The 18459-nt window shown below is 39.3% G+C and overlaps 3 protein-coding genes across 3 annotated transcripts; all 3 read right to left on the bottom strand.

Annotated features, from left to right (window-relative positions):
• Positions 1-6364: 6364 nt before the first annotated feature.
• LOC106372494 (psbP domain-containing protein 1, chloroplastic-like) lies at positions 6365-7489 on the bottom strand. The gene is made up of 2 exons (XM_013812715.3): positions 6847-7489; positions 6365-6701 (listed from the first exon to the last, which is right to left on the bottom strand). Exons 1-2 carry the CDS (start codon positions 7408-7410, stop codon positions 6486-6488), a joined length of 780 nt encoding a protein of 259 aa, XP_013668169.1. The 5' UTR covers positions 7411-7489; the 3' UTR covers positions 6365-6485.
• A 205-nt stretch (positions 7490-7694) lies between these two features.
• On the bottom strand, positions 7695-9146 carry LOC106411024 (BI1-like protein). Its single transcript, XM_013851698.3, has 4 exons — positions 8698-9146; positions 8433-8546; positions 8196-8353; positions 7695-8097 (listed from the first exon to the last, which is right to left on the bottom strand). The coding sequence occupies exons 1-4, from the start codon at positions 8987-8989 to the stop codon at positions 7891-7893; spliced, it is 771 nt and encodes a 256-aa protein (XP_013707152.1). The 5' UTR covers positions 8990-9146; the 3' UTR covers positions 7695-7890.
• Positions 9147-11444: 2298 nt separating this feature from the next.
• Positions 11445-15436, bottom strand: LOC106407202 (CSC1-like protein At4g15430). The gene is made up of 12 exons (XM_013848025.3): positions 15141-15436; positions 14550-14910; positions 14122-14295; positions 13899-14034; positions 13707-13808; positions 13502-13621; positions 13346-13426; positions 12923-13263; positions 12594-12839; positions 12173-12497; positions 11864-12097; positions 11445-11767 (listed from the first exon to the last, which is right to left on the bottom strand). The coding sequence occupies exons 2-12, from the start codon at positions 14861-14863 to the stop codon at positions 11555-11557; spliced, it is 2286 nt and encodes a 761-aa protein (XP_013703479.2). The 5' UTR covers positions 14864-14910; positions 15141-15436; the 3' UTR covers positions 11445-11554.
• Between the last annotated feature and the right edge of the window lie 3023 nt (positions 15437-18459).

Here is an 18459-nt window from a genome sequence, read left to right as displayed (position 1 = left end):
AAGGACATATGTAGTGCAATGCAACCTAAAGATGTCTAAATGTTATCCTAAATGATCAACATATGCAAGAATGAATGGTTAAAACAATGCAAATCATGAAGATATCACAAGGCAGCTCGCCGGGCGCCGCCAAGGGTTTCCGATGGTGGTTCCGGCTACATCTGCTTCGTCGGAGGTAGGATCTCAACCTACAACGACACTGGTTACTAAAGGAGATTGGGTTCGTGCAGTGGAGGGAGATCAGAAAGGGTTGAAAAAATATGAGGTTAATGTGGTGATGAAGGATGGTGTTGGGTTAATTAATGTGCCAGATGAGGTAAAAAACGCTTCTCCCCTATGGGATGAATTTGTTATGGGGAAATTTTTGGAAAAGGCACCACATGTTGCCAAAGTCCATGCAATTGTAAACAAGATCTGGACCATGGGAGATAAGTCTCAGATGGTAGATGTGTTCGTCATTAACTCGAACACAATGAAGTTTCGTATTCCAAACTCAACAGCTAGAGGCCGGTTACTTCGTCGGGGTATGTGGAATTTAGCAGGCATCCCGGTTGTTATGTCCAAATGGACTCCATTCATAGAAATGATCAGCCTGAAGAGAAATCTATCTCTCTTTGGGTTCATCTCAAACACGTCCCAATGAAGATGGTGTCTTGGAAGGATTTAATCCTAATAACGAGTCCAGCAGGGGTTCCAGTCCGACTACATCCGGAAACGGCTCAGTGTCTTAATCTAAAAGTACCGAAAGTTTTTGTGAACGCAGACCTGACTAAAGAGTTACCTCAGTCGATGAATTTCAACATCAATGGAAAAGATACTTTGGTGGAGTACATCTATCCTTGGCTCCCATCTAGGTGCTCAAATTATCTGAAGTGGGGACATTTGGAAAAAGCTTGTCTAGCGCCCAAGAAGGATTCATGCTCGATAACACCAAATAATGTGGATGTGGAAGAAGGGGAGATTACGTGAAGTTCACTCAAAGAGAATGAACAAGAACAAGTTGCAAAGGAACAATTAAATGGAGATTTTCAGATTTCAGAAAATCAAACAGAGGAAGTGCTGGTTTTAGTAAAAGGAACAGAGGAGAATAAGAAAGAAGAGGGAGAACATTCTAGTTCTACAGAGATAAGGGAAGAGGAGGTTCTGGAAGGAATAGATGGTGCCTGGTTATAGGTTTCTCCGGGGAAATCGTGTCTCACCAAGTAGGAAAGTCAACCTAGAGTTGGGACACACCATACTCACAAACTCAAGGTTCACAGTACTTGGTTCTGAAGAGGACGAAGAGAGGTACAAGAACAGAGAGACGAGAAGGAGGATGAGGTTGATATGGTGATGGAGAGTCAGGAGAGTGCGACTCCTGCTGGTACCTCCATTAATGGAACAGTAGCCGTCTCTAAGAAGCAGAAGGAAAAAGATGTCATAATTCCAAGACAATCCTTGCCAAGGGAATCAAAGGAGAAGCACAAATTTATGTCGGAATCTACGACAAAAAAAGAGCAAAGGAAGATGCTAATCTTTCTTTGCACAAACAGACACTCTGAAATAATCATTAATGTCAGGATTCTTCTGGAACATCAGAGGATTCAACAAATATATTAAACACTCTGTTGTTCGAGATTGGATTCGGCAAGAAAAGTTTCAGTTTGGCTGTGTGCTGGAGACGAGAGTCAAAGAAACTAAAGCAATGCATATTGTTTCGGAAGTTTGTCCTGATTGGTCTACTATTTCAAACTATGAATACAATAGACTTGGAAGGATTTGGGTAGTATGGAGCCCGAAAGCTAGAGTAACGCCTTTTTTCAAGAGTAGTCAAGTGATAACCTGTTCTATTCTGATGGAAGGTACAGAGGAGGAGATATTTTGTTCTTTTGTTTATGCTTCTAACTCTATGGAGAGGAGAATGGAGCTATGGTCGGATCTTATGAGCCATCAATATTCACCAATTATCAGGAATAAACCTTGGATTATCTTCGGATATTTTAATGAAATAACCGATCTGGATGAGCATTCTGGTCATCAAGATATGAATTTTCAGATGGGTGGTATGCGGGATTTCCAGGAGGTAATTAATCATTTCTCATTATTGGATATCAGTTATCAAGGACCAAGACTCACCTAGTGCAATAAGAGAGATAATGGTCTGATATGTAAGAAGTTGGACCGAGTTCTTATGAATGATAGATGGATGCAATCTTATCCGCAATCATATAGTGTGTTCGAGGCAGGTGGATGCTCGGACCACTTACGATGTAGGATTATGACAAAGCCTGACCTTTTAAAGCCTCGAAAACCCTTTAAGTATACGAGTGCTTTAGGGGACTTGCCGAGTTTCTTACCTCTAGTGAAAAATTACTGGACAACTACTGAGCCACTTTTCAACTCTACTTCTGCGTTATTTAGACTAGCGAAGAAGCTAAAGGAGCTGAAACCAATACTGAGAAATATGAGAAAGGAACTTATGGGAGACGTGACGAGAAAAACCAGAGAGACTTGGGCGAAGCTATGTGTTTGTCAAACGGACACGCTAACAAACCCATCTCGTGAGTTAATGGAGGAGGAATCACGAGCGTATGAGAGATGGTGCTCTCTGTCTCGGATTGAAGAAAAAGTTTTAAGCCAGAAGGCTAAGGTTCATTGGTTAGACGTTGGAGATGGGAATAATAAGCAATTCTATCAAGCTGCAAAAGGGCGAGAAGTAAGAAACTCAATTCGGGAGATTAAAAGAGCAGATGGATCGAGAGTAGCCACACAGGAGGAGATCAAATGTGAGGCGGTTGATCACTTCAGTAAGTTTCTAGGCCACACACCTGCAGATTTTGTGGGGAGTACAGTAGAGGAAATTCAATCTTTGCTGGGGTTTGAATGTGAGGAGATGGATACGATTGTGCTTACTCACAATGTCACGGAGGAAGAAATCAGAAGGGTGTTGTTTGGGATGGAAAAGAATAAATCACCAGGTCCGGATGGGCTGTGAGTTCTATAAATCTGTGTGGTCTCTTATTGGAAAAGATTTCGTCGTGGCTATTCAGTCCTTCTTTGATACGGTTTTTCTACCGAAAGGAATCAACTCAACCATTCCCGCTCTTATTCCAAAAAAGGAGGAGGCAACAAGAATGTGAGACTACAGACCCATTTCATGTTGCAATGTGCTTTACAAAGTGATTTCTAAGATTTTGGCAAGGAGATTAAAGTCCATTATGCCAAAGTTTATATCACCAAATCAGTCGGCCTTTGTGGAAGATCGACTCTTGATGGAAAATGTGTTACTGGCTTCAGAACTGTTAAAAGCTACCACAAGGATTCAATTTCCTCTAGGTGTGCCGTGAAGATTGATATCTCCAAAGCTTTTGACTCAGTTCAATGGTCTTTTTTGAGAATGACGCTTACTGCAATAAAGCTCCCTGAAAAGTTTATAAATTGGATTATGAAGTGTGCAGAGTTGGCTTCGTTCTCAGTTCAGGTTAATGGGGAACTCGCAGGGTATTTCAACAGCACCCGGGGACTTAGACAAGGATGCTCTCTATCACCCTATCTCTTCGTCATCTGTATGCAAGTTCTCTCTAAATTGCTTGACAAGGCAGCTTCTGAAAAACTCATCGGCTACCAACTGTACTGTCAAGATATGCAGCTGACACATCTCTGTTTTGCGGATGACCTACTGATATTTGCGGATAGCAAACAGACGTCTATAGATGGAATACTTCAAGTTTTTAAATAGTTTGCAGTAATGTTCGGGCTGACTATCAGTTTGGAAAAATCGACAGTATATCTAGCAGGAGTATATGAGAATGATAGGGAAACAATGCTGAGTCAATGCCCGTTTGAATCAGGATCCCTACCAGTGCGCTACTTAGGTCTCCTTCTCATGACCAAAAGGATGACATCCAATGACTATGCTCCTTTAGTTGAACGCATACGCAAGCGGGTTACGCCTTGGACGGCTCGGCAGCTATCCTTTGCAGGAAGAGTACAACTTATAAACACTGTTATTCATAATCTCACTAACTTTTGGATGTCTGTTTATAAGCTTCCAAAACGGTGTATCAAGGAGATTGATCAGATTTGTGCCTCCTTTCTATGGTCTGGTCCATCGCTGAATTCAAAGAAAGCAAAAATTGCTTGGCATGATGTTTTTACTCCAAAAGAGGAAGGGGGACTGGGCATCAGGTCTCTAGAAGAAGCAAATAATGTGTGCTGTCTGAAGCTTGTATGGAGAATCCTTTCTTCGAAATCATTATGGGTCAGATGGGTGGATCTGTATCTGATTCGAAAGAGCTCATTTTGGCAAGTGGATGAGAAGAGTACACTAGGAAGCTAGATATGGAAGAAGATCCTGAAATATAGAGAGATGGCTAGTAATCTCACTCGAGTGGAGATTCAGAGTGGTAACAATAGCTCATTTTGGTTCGATAACAGGTCATCTCTAGGAAGGCTAATTGACCTCACTGGCCCTTGCGGTTGTATTGATATGGGGATCAATATTAATGCGATGTTGGGTATGCTGTCCACTCTTATTCCCCTAGACGGCGTCGAGGTGAGCATCTGAAAGCTATAGAAACAGAGATACTGAAGTTGAAAGCGCAGGGTCTGGTATGTGGGGAGGACGTTCGGCTTTGGAAAGGGGAGGGAGATGTTTTCAAGCCGTTTTTCAGTTCTTACCAAACGTGGCAGGTGACGAGAGTGCAGAAACCTAAAGTTCCTTGGTCTGACACTATCTGGTTTACAGGGGCCACGCCCAAATATTCATTTATCACCTGGTTGGCCATCCACAACCGTCTCGCTACTACTGATCGCATTGCCCAATGGTGCCCTCAGGTAGATGTCAAATGTGTGCTATGTTTGGTGCCAACAGAAACAAGAGATAATCTCTTCTTCATTTGTCCTTACTCCACTCGGATTTGGGCCAATCTTTCTAAGAATATCCTTGGCACAAGCTACACTGCAGACAGGAGCAGCCTTATGCAAATATTAGAAGCTCGGGGAAGACACGGAATATATAATTTTCTGGTGAAATATGTATTTCAAGTCTCAATACACACGATATGGAGAGAGAGAAATGGGAGAAGGCATGGAGAAGGGCACAAAACATCAGACATGCTCATCAGGTTCATTGACAAAACAGTGCGCAATCGGATCTCCTCTTTAAGAAGAAAAACCAGACGATTTGACGACGCAATGGTCGCTTGGTTTGGATCTCGGGATGCTTAAGCTATGGAAGTTTATGTGTTCTGTTTTCTTAAGAAAAAAAGAGTAAAAACTCAACTCTAAGATATCATTACTAAGTCATGGAAAACAGCCACACTTTGTATGTAAAAAAGTCTTTTTGGGATGAATAAATTTAACATTCTTTCAAAAAAAAGAAACACATGTAACCACTTATAGATGAAACCTCTGGAGTGATGGATGAAATATTGACAAACAACAAGTGATGAAAAAAATCGAGGTGGAGGCTGGTGTGATGTGCAACATTTTATCAACGAATTTGGGGTACAAAACTATGATACTATTCGCATGAACCATGCTAAGTTTAGAAGTGTATGTAAGACTATCAGAAAAGTATAATCTAAAAAAACTTGTCATATTTATGTAGAATTTAGTGTTGTAATGTTCTTTGAGATGGTTGGGCAAAGATCTAACCATACATGTTCTATCTTAGAGATACTAGTATTCTCTTATTATGAAGAAGATGTTAGATGAAGTTTTCATGTTTTTTTTTGTTGAAACTCACAACAGACATTGTGCTACTTCTCAGGAATGCGTTTGCAAATGCTTGTCATGTTCTAGTAGATGATCCACAATATGGCCTTTTTTTAAGGATTGTATAGGTGCTCTGGATGGGCTCATATGCCGGGGAATGTTGAACCATTCAAAGGAAAAAAAGCAGAATCAACAGTGTATGTCCTAGCTATATTTAATTTCAGTATGAGACTCATATATACCAAGGGATTCATGGAGAACACATGATACAAAGATGTTTACATGTTGTACTACGGAAAAAGCTTCTTTACCTCTTACTCTCAATAATTCTCTTCTTTTTTTTCCTAAGGAGGGTGTTTTTTGAAAGGCCTAAACCAATAATAAAACCCTCACACATAACCAGAAATATTTTATTGTCAACTTGGTTATAAGTTAACCGGTTCCATGGTGATTAGTTAATTTCTTGATCAATTGACTAACCATTTCATAAAAAAATCGATGATGAACAATCAGATTGTCTTAAAGTTTAATAGCCTGTTTAACAGTTGATATCTGATCGTTTTGTAACTTAGTTTGCCACCCTATTCAATAATTAATCCAACTCAACCGGTTTTGTAGGGATAGGTTTGAAATTATAAACTCCTCCGATCAAGAAACGAATCTGAAAAGTTCAGTCAAAAAAAGCGTTTACCTTAGCTTGGCTTATGCTTTAATATTACAAAAATAGAAAGTGAAAGGGAACATAACCATCAACAAGATTTTTTGTAAACCAATGGCTACATCTCTCTCTAAATCTTCTCGACTCTGAACGAATCCATAACTCTTCTTAGGTCTTTTTCCTCTTCCTGGAAAACTTTCTCAGGTGTTTGGAGTCTCAGTGAGTAGAGTCTATTGTTCTCAACTCCTAGAACCGCGAGGTAACGCCTGTCCCATTCCAAACGAGCCACTCTATCTTGCGGCATCACAGCTAGCTCGTTATTGTTTGCGTATGACTTTATGTTCACCTGTGTCAATCCATCAAAATATTTAAAACACCAACGTAGCATAGTGAAGCTATGATTAATAAATAAATACAATGCAACTCTGAAACAATGGGAACATGTGTTGATCATGACATGTTCTACACCAAAAATAAGACATGTTGTTTACCTCGACTTGATAGTAGAGTTTACCATCATCTGCAACTCTGGAGGAAGTTGTAAGAATGTTAGACTCACGCTTGACACCGAGTCTAGTGGACATAAACTCAGTCAAGTACTGTCTAAGTACTTTCTTTCCTACTTCTTCAGGTGAACCCAAGTCGTCAAGAGACTTGTATTTCGAGGAAGAAGGTGAAGAAAACTCCACCGAGAGGTTCTCGTCAAGGACAATAGGGTCTCTAAAGAATATGTCAGCGCCTGCTCCTCTAACTTGAATCCAGTTTTGAGGGTACTTGAAAGAGTATCCATCAAATGTATCTATGTACTCTCTGAACACTGGAGTCAAAGCAAATGCTGATGTTGGAAGATTGGCCTCTGAAACTATTAAACCAGACATGAGCAAGCCACCCATCATCAATCTCCTCCTCCCAACTGCAGAAGCCTTAAGAAACGGAGATTCTGGTTTAGTGAGCTTGGCGGATTGGGAAGAGATCGGTCTGAATAAAGACAAGGGACTCGGAGTGGGTATGGTGAGAGGAGGGGAGAGAGCACGAGGAGAGAGAAGGGTCTCCATGTTAGGAGCAGAGGAGAAAGAATGAGTGATTCTTTTTAGAGATGACACGCTTCTTTTGTTCAGAAGATTTGGTTGGGCCACGTCAACCAAGAAATCCAAGTTTTGGATAGATATTATAAGTCGTAAATCAAATCGAGCAACATCACTACTCCAGTAAAAACAGAGGATCAGACTCGAGCATGACCATCCTTCAACATCGTAACACAACCTCAATTGTAACGGAGATGTATCTTTGAAAGATGCCAATCAAACACGGAGAAACAAGGACAAGCAAGCAAGTCGGCTATTAAAATCTACCAAATTTATTTAACATTGAAAATTGGACTTCAATTGATTTTGTTTTACCAAACAGTTTAACCACATAGCAGCATATAGTAAAATAAAAAAAAACTCGAAACATAAGTCAGGTATACACAAAATGTAAATCACATAAAAGCCCTGAAATCCCATCACAGAAGCCTCATGCTTGTATGGCTTCCTTCAGTTGTCACCTTGCCTCAGAATACGCAATATGGTCAAGAAGAGATTGAGGATGTCCAAGTAGAGAGCCACCGATGCGAGGATGTATTCGTCATATGTGAAACGCTTGATGAGATTGTCGGTATCATAGACTATGTATCCGCAGAACACCAGCGCGCTGACTCCTCCATATATGGCAACAGAGGTCGGGCCAAGCGGGAAGAACATCTGCAATATTATGATAAACAAAACAAAATGTAAGCATTTCCTTTATGTATATGTGGAGATGTTTTTGCTTAATTCGTAAGAGAGAGAGAGAGAGAGACCTGCATGAAGCTGGTCACTACAAGAATGATGAGGCTGGTGAAGAGAATGGGTCCAAGGAAGCTGAAGTCTTTGCCCTTCTTTGCAGCCCAGAAAGTGTATGCGGTTAGAGACCCGACCACGGACAGTGTCAATATCAAGGCTTCAAGGACGATTCTTCCTGATGAAAACAGAAAAGATATTGTTATAAGAATAAGACTTCTAAGTTCTAATGACAGTAGAGGAAACGAGAATTGAACCTTCTGTCATGGCACAACTGACACCAACGGTGAAGCTCAAAGAGATAGTGAAGAGGGCAAGGAGGATGAGGTTAACAGGATGCTTCTGGTGGTAAACGTGCAGAGGCCAGATCACTGCAGTAATCAATGACATCAACAATGAATAGCATATTCTCAACACATGAAGATCAAACCTTAAGAATCATAATCACCACATCAAATCTGATACCTAACGATGGAGATTAAATGTAAATCTGATGCGAAGAATGAGATCTAGGTTACGTACAGACGAAAGGGATGATGCAGAGGAAGAGGAGAAGGCCGGGAGATCCGGTTAGGAGTTCGTTGACCGGAGGATTAAGGACGACGACGGCGGAGATAAGCGTGGTTAGGAGGAGCTGGGCGGAGAGGATCCCGTAGACCTTGCGGATGAATCCCCACCGGAGTTGATTCTCGCCGTAGCTTAGCCCTGGGTAGAGCGTCGCCTCTCCCATCTCAAGATCGATATCCTTCCCGGCGGAGCGATCTACGCCGCTCATGCTCATGCTCACGCTCGCGTATCCGTACGGTTTCTCCATGGCTCAGGCGGATCTGGTAAATGGTCTTCGTCACAGATCTGGAGGAGGAAGAGAATGGATTTTTTTGGAAAAAGTTGGGAATACAGCTTTTGAGGTTTATATATATTCTCCAAGGAGGTGAGTCATTTGGCGAGATGAGCGGTCAGGATTCGTTACGATAACGCGTCGTATATCAACGTCGCTGTTTAGCCTTTTAAATGGAAGACCAAACATAATAAATTCGGTATTTTCCCCGAAACTTCTGATTTTTTCCTCGATATAATAATTTTTTTTTAACAAATTTGACCCCAAAAAAAATTATTTAACAATAAACATAACTAATTTAAAAATATAATAAAAATCCGTAAAGATTGTAACCTTATTAAAATTCGATAAGATTGTAACCTTATTAACACATAAACTCGTTCATGTTATTGTTCACTTGGAACCTTAGAGCAGGTTTACCGCGAGCTCTTGAACCCGTCTCTTAGGGTAATTATCAAAAAAAAGAAAAAGAAAAAATGAATTAAAGTGAAGGCACGTCTCCTAATTAAGTGCTCTAAGGCACGGTTCTTAGGTGCGACGTGTCACTAGTCGAGATTCGTTTATCTCAATCTCTCTCGGTGGTTCCGCGATGCGCTGGTGCTTGACGTCTCCCCTCCGTGACGATGCGGGACGTCCATGGCTGTGACGGGACACGAGAATCTTTCCGTAATTGTGGCGGAGACCGGGTGGCCTAGCTCCGGGATTGATTCTGGCGAAGTCGACGAGACGTTGCTGTATAGCGAGATGTTCTTGAAAGGTTTGTTGGCGCATTTGAGGAGCGGTGGTGGGACGAAGATGGTGGTGGTGGAGGGAAAGGAAGAAGATTGGTGGAGGTTTTGGTTGGGTTCTTGGTGGGGGTGGTGATGCTTTATCTGTTGGTGATGCTTTGGAATTGGATTATCTTGAAACTAGAGGCTAATTGTTTGTTGTGTGATAACAATCTCAATTTGAAGAGTGTTTGGATTAGTTGTCAATGTATTTCAGTTTTATATTGAGGCTATTGTTTGTGTGTATATATTTTCGATTTTTGTTTTGATGCAATGATGCTGATGTTGAGATCTTTAACTAATTATTTATAAGCATTTACCAAATCGAAAAGTCATATCTTTTAAACTGTTTTGAGCAATTGGAGTTTGTGTTCAGTGGTTGCAATGCTTTGGCTCAGGCTTATCAATCTGTATGAGGACACCTGATCGTTGAGTCGTAATGGTTTAGTTTTATTGACAAGTTTTCATCTTGAGTTTCACCGGCAGGATGATTAATACTCATCAATATTGTTTTTGTTTTGTAAAATTGTTTCAGCAGGATGAATGTGGTGGCTGGACAAATGAGAAACACAACTTGTATCTTGATTCTTTGGAGAACTCATTTGTTGAGCAGGGTGTGCAGTCTAACATCACTTTGGTGCTTTTGTTTCATTCAAAGGAAACATTCACAGATACACACAGACATGCATAAGTGTTTTTTTAAGAACCTCTATGGTTTTACCATTGGAGCAAAGAAAACAAAAATACTTTAACAAGATCTCTTAACAAAAATTTAGTAATTAAATATACTTAAGAGACCTAATAGGATCTTTCCCATTGAACATGCTCTTATTAAAATTCGATAAGATAGAATGGTTCATTGTTCCAGTTCGCTCCACACAAGGGAGAGCATCCGCTCTTAAAAGTTCAGAATCAAGGGGGAGAAAAAACATCACATTCTGTATAACACAGTCACTAAGGCTACATGTATTAGAGACCAACTGTGTGATATCATTCTTCATGAAGGCAATCAATCATATGATGCAATAATTAATTATGCATGCCGTTGCTTCATTGTATGTCTTTCTTATTGCATGCACCTAAAACAGTTGCACCTGCCTTCACATGCGAACATTTGGATCACAACACTCACTTAGTGGCTCAATTTCTACAGTTCAACCAAATCCCATGAGGACACGTTTATGTGTTAATCTATATTTAGGAAGATAATGTAGATTAAAGAGATTAGTCGATTGACGCAAACTATGAATGTAGAAGATAAGTCATGTGAGGACTATGTTGATGAGAAGCCTTGGAAGCAAGAGGCAAACCATAGGGTTTGTTGTTACCAAGGAATTGAGGCAAACTATGAATGTAGAAGAAAATTTTGGTGATCCATAAGGTCAATATTTTTATTGGGTCGATGATAAGAATCAATATGAGAGTTAATGTCCATAACTCAAAAGCGATGTTTAAAAAATGTGCACAAAACGTTTGGAGCTACCTACTTCAAGCTCGCTTCAACTCTGACTGGTGTTTCTAATGCAAGTTCAGGCAAGGTTAAAGCTGAGGATATATAATAGCAATCATGCCTATCTCCAAGTATATATGTAAAGATTCTGAATTTTTCTTTTTGGGTTGCTTTGTCTAATCATATGCTACAATTCTAACTGTAACGTCTCGTGTGGTTCTTCAATAGTATTTTCTCCTTGCATTTAATACAATTGTTCATATGTACAAGAACATAAAAGAATCACAGTTAAAGGTTGAAAAGCCAGCAGCAGGGTGAATAAGGTCAGATATGTTTGCTAGGCAAAGAAGTGTTCCTCCATGAGCCACGCTTAGTGGCCACTAGCTCTGGCAGCTTATCAGGCTTCTCCATGGCCATCTCTAGATCCAGATTTTCTCCAACTCTGAACTCTGGATGGGCGTACGCATTTCTAAAGAAAGCCTTGAGGTTTAGGTTTGGCTCACGCGTGCGCTCCAGTGTATCTTTGATCGTGGCTTCCTGATAAAAACAAGGGTAAAAAGACAGATCGCTAAGATGTAATCTTACACATTTTACTCAAAGCTACTAGAGATCATTAGTTAATTTGTGACTAACCTTTAAAGAGTATGTGACAAAGGCAGATTGGTAACGGCATTTGCAGTGAATGTGGAAACCGATGGTTAGAACTGGAAGCACAAGAAGCAAAGGAGTAGACTTATGAGCTCCTTTCGTGCTTAGTAGACCCATCAAGAGCAGCTGCGAAACTATCAGTGCGGTCACCACACGCCTGTGAACGTCAGGCCAGAACTTCCCTGCGCTCTCATACTTTTGGTTGTACACGTTTATAACCTGCATGCAAATGAATTCTTCATTATTACCTAACTATGCTCGAGCTCTGGAGGAAAAGGACTCAATTATTCTCACCTGATGACGGTACACGACGTAAGCCAGGGCAAAGAAGAGGATGATAAAGGGAAGAAGGATAGGGCTAACTGCTGCATAAACAAGACCAAGAAGGAAGTAGAGTTGTATTTGAGGCTCACCAGTGTTGAATCCTATGGTTCCAGGATCAGTTGCTTCTTCCCTATCTTTCTCTGTTCTAACCAGGAAAGAGTTCTTTAGATGATAGATTATGAGCGGCTTCAACCTCAGTATCTCCCCAGCAACACCTGCCCATCCATCCACCATTATGTATGTTACAAAGAAGGTCGCTTTTATTGGAATCGAGACGCCAATTGTCTTTGCAATACTGCATTAAAAAACATGTCCAAACGAAACATGTTAAATTTGAAATTATCACTAGCTTCCAACTTAAAATCGATAAAACTAGATACATTATACATACTCGTTTGCAGACTGGTTAAGGAAGCTGTTGAGCTGCTGAAACGCAGTCCCGGTGACAATGCTTCCAAGGAAAACATTGATGAATTGGAACATATAGAATCTACTTGCGGCTCTTCTTTCTAATGAGGATGTGCTGATAAAACCTTCAAATTTCGACATTTGCATCAATATTCTTGGGAGCAACATGAGAAAGATCTTCAAGGCAATCCCTGGAAGGAAGCCTTGAATGATAGACTTGAAAAACTTCCTGTCCACATAAGAGATTCTATCAACAAGACAGAGCAAAGATTTTTGTAATTTATGGGAAATAAGACAGTCACAGAGACATACACTTCTATAAGGGGCTTCAAGAATGGAAAATTCTTCTCTATCCCTTCAATGTTGGCGAGTGACTGTACAAATGCTATTGGGATCATGAAGAAGAAGGTGAGGAAGAAGTATGCCACGGCGACTATTATCCTCCTTATCTTAAGGTCGACATATGGCAATGCCAGATTATCATAGTAGATGTCACATGGCTCTGCAGCCCACTCGGTTAGCCACTCTGTTGGATCTCTTGACTGTTGAGTTTGAGCACAAACCGCTGCTCCCCAACGACTCTTGAAAGAGACAAAAGCTGCAGGGACTATCGACTTTGTCCCGGTCCTTAACCTATGTTTCTCCTCAGTTATCTGAAACATTTGGAAGTTAGCATTGACTGGAGAATAAAAGCAAATAGCATATATAGAATAGTAGCTGAGCTGAACGCTTTACTTCTCTTGTTAGACTCTCGACCATTGACGTGTAGTACTTGATTCCATCAACTTCTTCACCGCAACAGCCAAGAAAACCCATCTGCTTTGCAGACAATAAAAATGAGTCTTGAATAAAAACATCACTTAAGCTTTTTGCAAATGTGACTTTACTCACCTTTATTACTGGTCTTTTAGTTAGAGTTCTCATGTGTTTGTTAATATTGTAATCAAGCAGATTCTGCATTTGTTTCCTTGTCTGAACCAATTCAGAGAGTTTGGTTGCGTCATGGACTGCCTGAGTTAAAGAAGATCAAGAACCGTCAACCTGGAAACTAAGCCAGGAGATGGATATATTTCAAAACATCCAGAGATGATTTTACCTGGAAAGTGAGGTAATGATCTGGATGGTTGACCTTAAAGAAATGCTCAACAAGTTCACATATTGATTCATGAGGATCTACAGGAATGTTTCTCACCAGCACCTACCATTAATGAAAAAGTTTTCATAGTGATTCTATCAGAAAGCTAAACTCAAAGAGTGATAAAAAAAAAAAGATTCAAAGTTTCATTACAGTGAACTGGTTGGGTCTCCTTTCGTCATTTGCAAGAAACTGTAGCCTCATCAAAGCTATATTCTGATACTCTCTTTTCAGCATAAAGCACGTCCAGAAGGTGATTGCATAAGCCATACACAAATGCACCCAAAATCTATAGGAACATGAAAGACCAATGAATCACCATTCACACTAATGGAATAAAGAACAAAAGCACCAAAGTTGGAAAAGTATATCTCACCTGTCTGATCCATTTGGTATATTTGACAAAGAGAGCTTATCAATATCACTATAACTTATAATATCACTATAACTTATATTAGAGTGCTTCAACCCATCCAATCCCTTGTTTGTCCAATTAACAGGCACCATTGTGGTAAAAGCAACGCAAGCTATGGGGAAAAAGATCTTGAGCCTACAGGTTAAAACCATTGGCATCAGTGGCGGATCTAGAAATTGTTTTTTTAATCCGGGGTAGAAATGAAAACTATTAGCATAAGCATAAAATTGGAACAGAGGCATCACTAAAATTTTATAAGAATTACACTAAATTAAAAAAATGTTATGGTGGGCAACTGGCCCATCCTTACTCCATTTAGCTTCGTCCCTAAGTAAAAAGAGCTTTGGAGAAAAGAAAAGAGCGATGTGAGGTTACATATAAATATATACCCGAGTAAGTAGATCCTCAAGTAGACAACAGAATCAAGTCCTGCGTGATCAACGAGCTCTGGTTCAGGCATTTTAAGTGCTTCAGGCATCCAGTTGAGGAATCGAACATAGGACCTGAAGTCCAAGTTGATGAACTTGCTTCCAAAGCCACCGGTTTGTATAGAGCTAGTTCTTAGGCCCTTGAGGTACCACTTAGGGAAGTAGACTCTGTCGTTTACTGGTTGAATCCTGAGTATTGCAAAAGCTATCAAGAAAGCAATTGATGTGACTATATTTATTGCTGCTGCTACTCCAATCTCGTTTATGGTAGCCATGGGAGTGTGAAGATACTATTCTGTCTTTACCTTCCTGGAAAAACAAACTAAGAAAGAAAGAACAGATTCAGACAAAACTAGGGAGTTAAAGACTAAGAAAGGAAAGATTCAGACAAAACTGGGGAGTTAATGACTTTGAGAGCTGATGATGTAATGACAAAAATAAAAGTTGTAAACAAAGACGACAACCGTCGGTCACAGTCACTAAGAACACTGAAGAAACAAGATTTGCTTAAAAGTAAAGTGAAGAAACAAAACAGATTCTCTCTTTCATTACCTTGTTTGTACAAGAGGTAAAAGACAAAGCTTTCTTGTTCTTGTAAGTAATATTTCTGCCTAAAACGGTTAAGGCAACATAAACTGAAGAAGGAGAAGATAAAAGAAGGTTGTATCAATGGAGATTTACGGAGAAAAAAAAAACTGAATTTTTTCTTGCCGGGTTTATAGGAAATATGTATGAAAATACATTGGATAAAAGATTACTGCGGCGCATTCGTTGTTTAGATCCGTGAAGGGAAGAAGAAACTGTTGCGCACTTGGCAAAACGTGAGCCTTCTGTATATATTAACAAGAAAAAAGAAAAGAAAAAACTAAGATGCCTTTTGGTATTGAAAGTGACTGGAGAGTAAATCAAAAACCGTGACAAAAGAAAATGGCAATGATATTGGAATGTGTTTTGGAATTGTCTCCTAACGTTTCTTTTCCGTTTTTTGATGGAAATAGATTCTAAAAATTTTACAATTGGAAAATTGATTGTGTAAGGAAAAACAGAGTTTTTGTAATATAAAAAAAAATTGAAAAAATAAACGAAACTGTTTTTTGGTAGAAAAACTGTTTTAACTAAATATAAAATATAAAATTGTGGATGAAATTATGAAATTGTTATGAACCAGATCGTGGATGGCTCATAACCAAGAGACTATGATTTGTAATCTTTCCATTTATCTATGACGGTGTAATCTCCTATATAAGGAACTTCTATGCTATGAATAAAGAGAGACTTTTCAATTACTTTTATAACATGTTATCAGCACGAAACTCTAAATCCCTAAGCTAATACCCAAATCGAAAAACCCTAAAACCCTAACCCTCGCCGGCGATCCGACGAACCCTAAACCCCGATCTCGTCTCTTGTTTCCGCATCTGTTCCAGCTCGCGTCCCCGATCAGCTTCAGCCCAAGGCGTTCCTGATCCTAGCTCAGACATTCGCGACCCGAGAGCAGCTCCAGCACGCGACTTCTTCCTCGTTCGCGACAGCATCATACAGCTCACGTCCGACGATCAAGGCGTTCCCGATCAAGCAACAAAGGACGTCCCCGACCCGATAGAAGCGACTCGATCCATTCCAGCTCGCGTCCCGTTCGTGTCCAGCTCGCGGATTAATTCCTTTGGTGGTCCGATTCAACAATCATCTAAGGTTAAAAGGTAATTCAAAACCTAAGAACCCATAATCGAACATGGATTGATTGATAAAGAATGAAACCCTAAAACACCCTAATCTTTATGAATCAAAACCATAGGGTAATAGATCAAAAATCCTAATTGAGTAAATCGAAGCTCTAAAAGTTCGATACCCCAAACCCTAAATCATGTTCCTACATAATTAAAACCCCAAATCGGTTTTTACTAGTTAAAATCCGATAAACCATAACCCTATATCTATAAACCCTAAATAATATAAGTATCAGAATTAATTATACTATAATTATCAAATCACATATTAAAACCCTAATCGAATATTTTGAAATCAAAATTGTTTTCGGTTTTGATCATTGAGGTTTTAAATCTGATTGAATCTGATGCTATGTTGCTAGAATCGTTTGACCGTTAAATTGATAGATTTATTTTCTCATCCTGCTTGGTTAATTGTTCATATGATTTAAAATTGTTTAAACCGACCAGCCTGTTAAAACATTGATTGAATCTGATAGGTTGCTAGCTTGCTTTGCTTATATAATCCGATAGGTTGATAGATTTATTGAGGTTACTTGTTTAAAATCTGAATGATCTGATTGCATGATTCTTGAGGTTTAATATCATCTGTTAGGATTGATAGTTTTGTAATCTGATCTGTTTTAAATAGAAACCCTAAATAATTCGTATGATAGGTTATATTGATCTGATTTGGATGTCTATGAGAATTGAGAATCCGTATGCTAGATTGATAGATTCATGATAAAATCTAATGTCTTGAGGTTTAAGATTGTATTGTAAGTTCGCTTAAATTGATTGATCTGATTATATGTTTTTGAGGTTTGATAAATTCGGATACTAGATAAATTATTTACACATGGTTTATGCTAAATACCAATCAGCCTTGAAACTGATTCATTGAAATTCATGCTTGAAATCTATATTCTAGTATTGCTAAAATCAGCCTTGAAACTGATTCATTGAAATTCATGCTTGAAATCTATATTCTAGTATTGCTAAAATCAGCTTTGAAACTGATTGAGTGATTAATAAATATTTTTACTAGTCTTGCTAAAATTCATTGATTGTTAAACCCTAATTTCATGATTAATTGAATTCGTTTTTGCTAGTCTTGATAAACCATAATATTATGAGCACATAGAAATAGTATTGCTGAGACTTGCTAGAAATTGACTGATTGATTAAATGCATTTAAGATTGATAGTCTCATTGTCCTCACAAGATTGAAATCCGAATTGATTGTTTTTAAGAGTAAGGCCGCATGAAAATTATACCTAAATATTGAGTGATATATGATTTGAGATGTCGAAAATCAACCTGGATTTTGCTGCCCTAAATCTCTTTGGAGATAATTTTTTTACGGTGGGCATTGGATACAAAGATTGTCCTAAAGTCAAAAAGACTTGGTGAATGTATCATAGAAGGCAATAATGCCAATGAGAAAGATTGATACAGGGCAATATTAATTATTAGCCATCATCTTATTAAGAGTCTCAAAGATCAGTATCTTACTATAGAGAATCCTCTAGACCTTTGGACATAGTTAAAAATCGAGATATGATCACTAAAGAACGGTGTTATTACCAACTGTCCTATTTGATTGGAGGAATCCCAGAATCCATGACTATAAGTCCGTGGATGAGTCTATATCTAGCTGGACAAAATAATGGATTACTGATGAGAAACAGTGAATTGAGACCTCTTGGATTAACCCCATTACATGATACAAATAAGGCCGCAGAAGAAAAAAAAAAGGTAACCACGTCCAGAATGATAGACCACACGGTCATGGCCGTGGAGGGTGGAAAGGACGTGGCCATGGCCACTATAACACATTTGGCCGTGGGAATCACTATGGCAGAGGCCGTGGGTATCAACCCAATTTGAGCCATGGTCAAGGCAGTGGTCGTGGTATATCCTTTAAACCACAAAGCTCGACCAAATCAGTGTGCCATAGATGTGGAATGGGGAACCATTGAGCTAAGATATGAAGGACTCTCAAACATTTTTGTGACCTCTATCAAAGAGAGTCTGAAAGAGAAGAATCCTGAAACCCACTTGGTCTATAAAGATGGTGAAAATAATTTCGAACATGATCAAGATGATCTTATGGAATATGAGACTTATGATTGCCTAAAAGAATCAAGTTGATAATCTGATTT

Source organism: Brassica napus, chromosome C8, assembly GCF_020379485.1.
Source record: "Brassica napus cultivar Da-Ae chromosome C8, Da-Ae, whole genome shotgun sequence".
In the NCBI taxonomy this organism is placed as follows: Eukaryota; Viridiplantae; Streptophyta; class Magnoliopsida; order Brassicales; family Brassicaceae; genus Brassica; species Brassica napus.
Note: the sequence above shows the minus strand (reverse complement) of the source record. Positions and strands in the feature narration are given on the sequence as shown.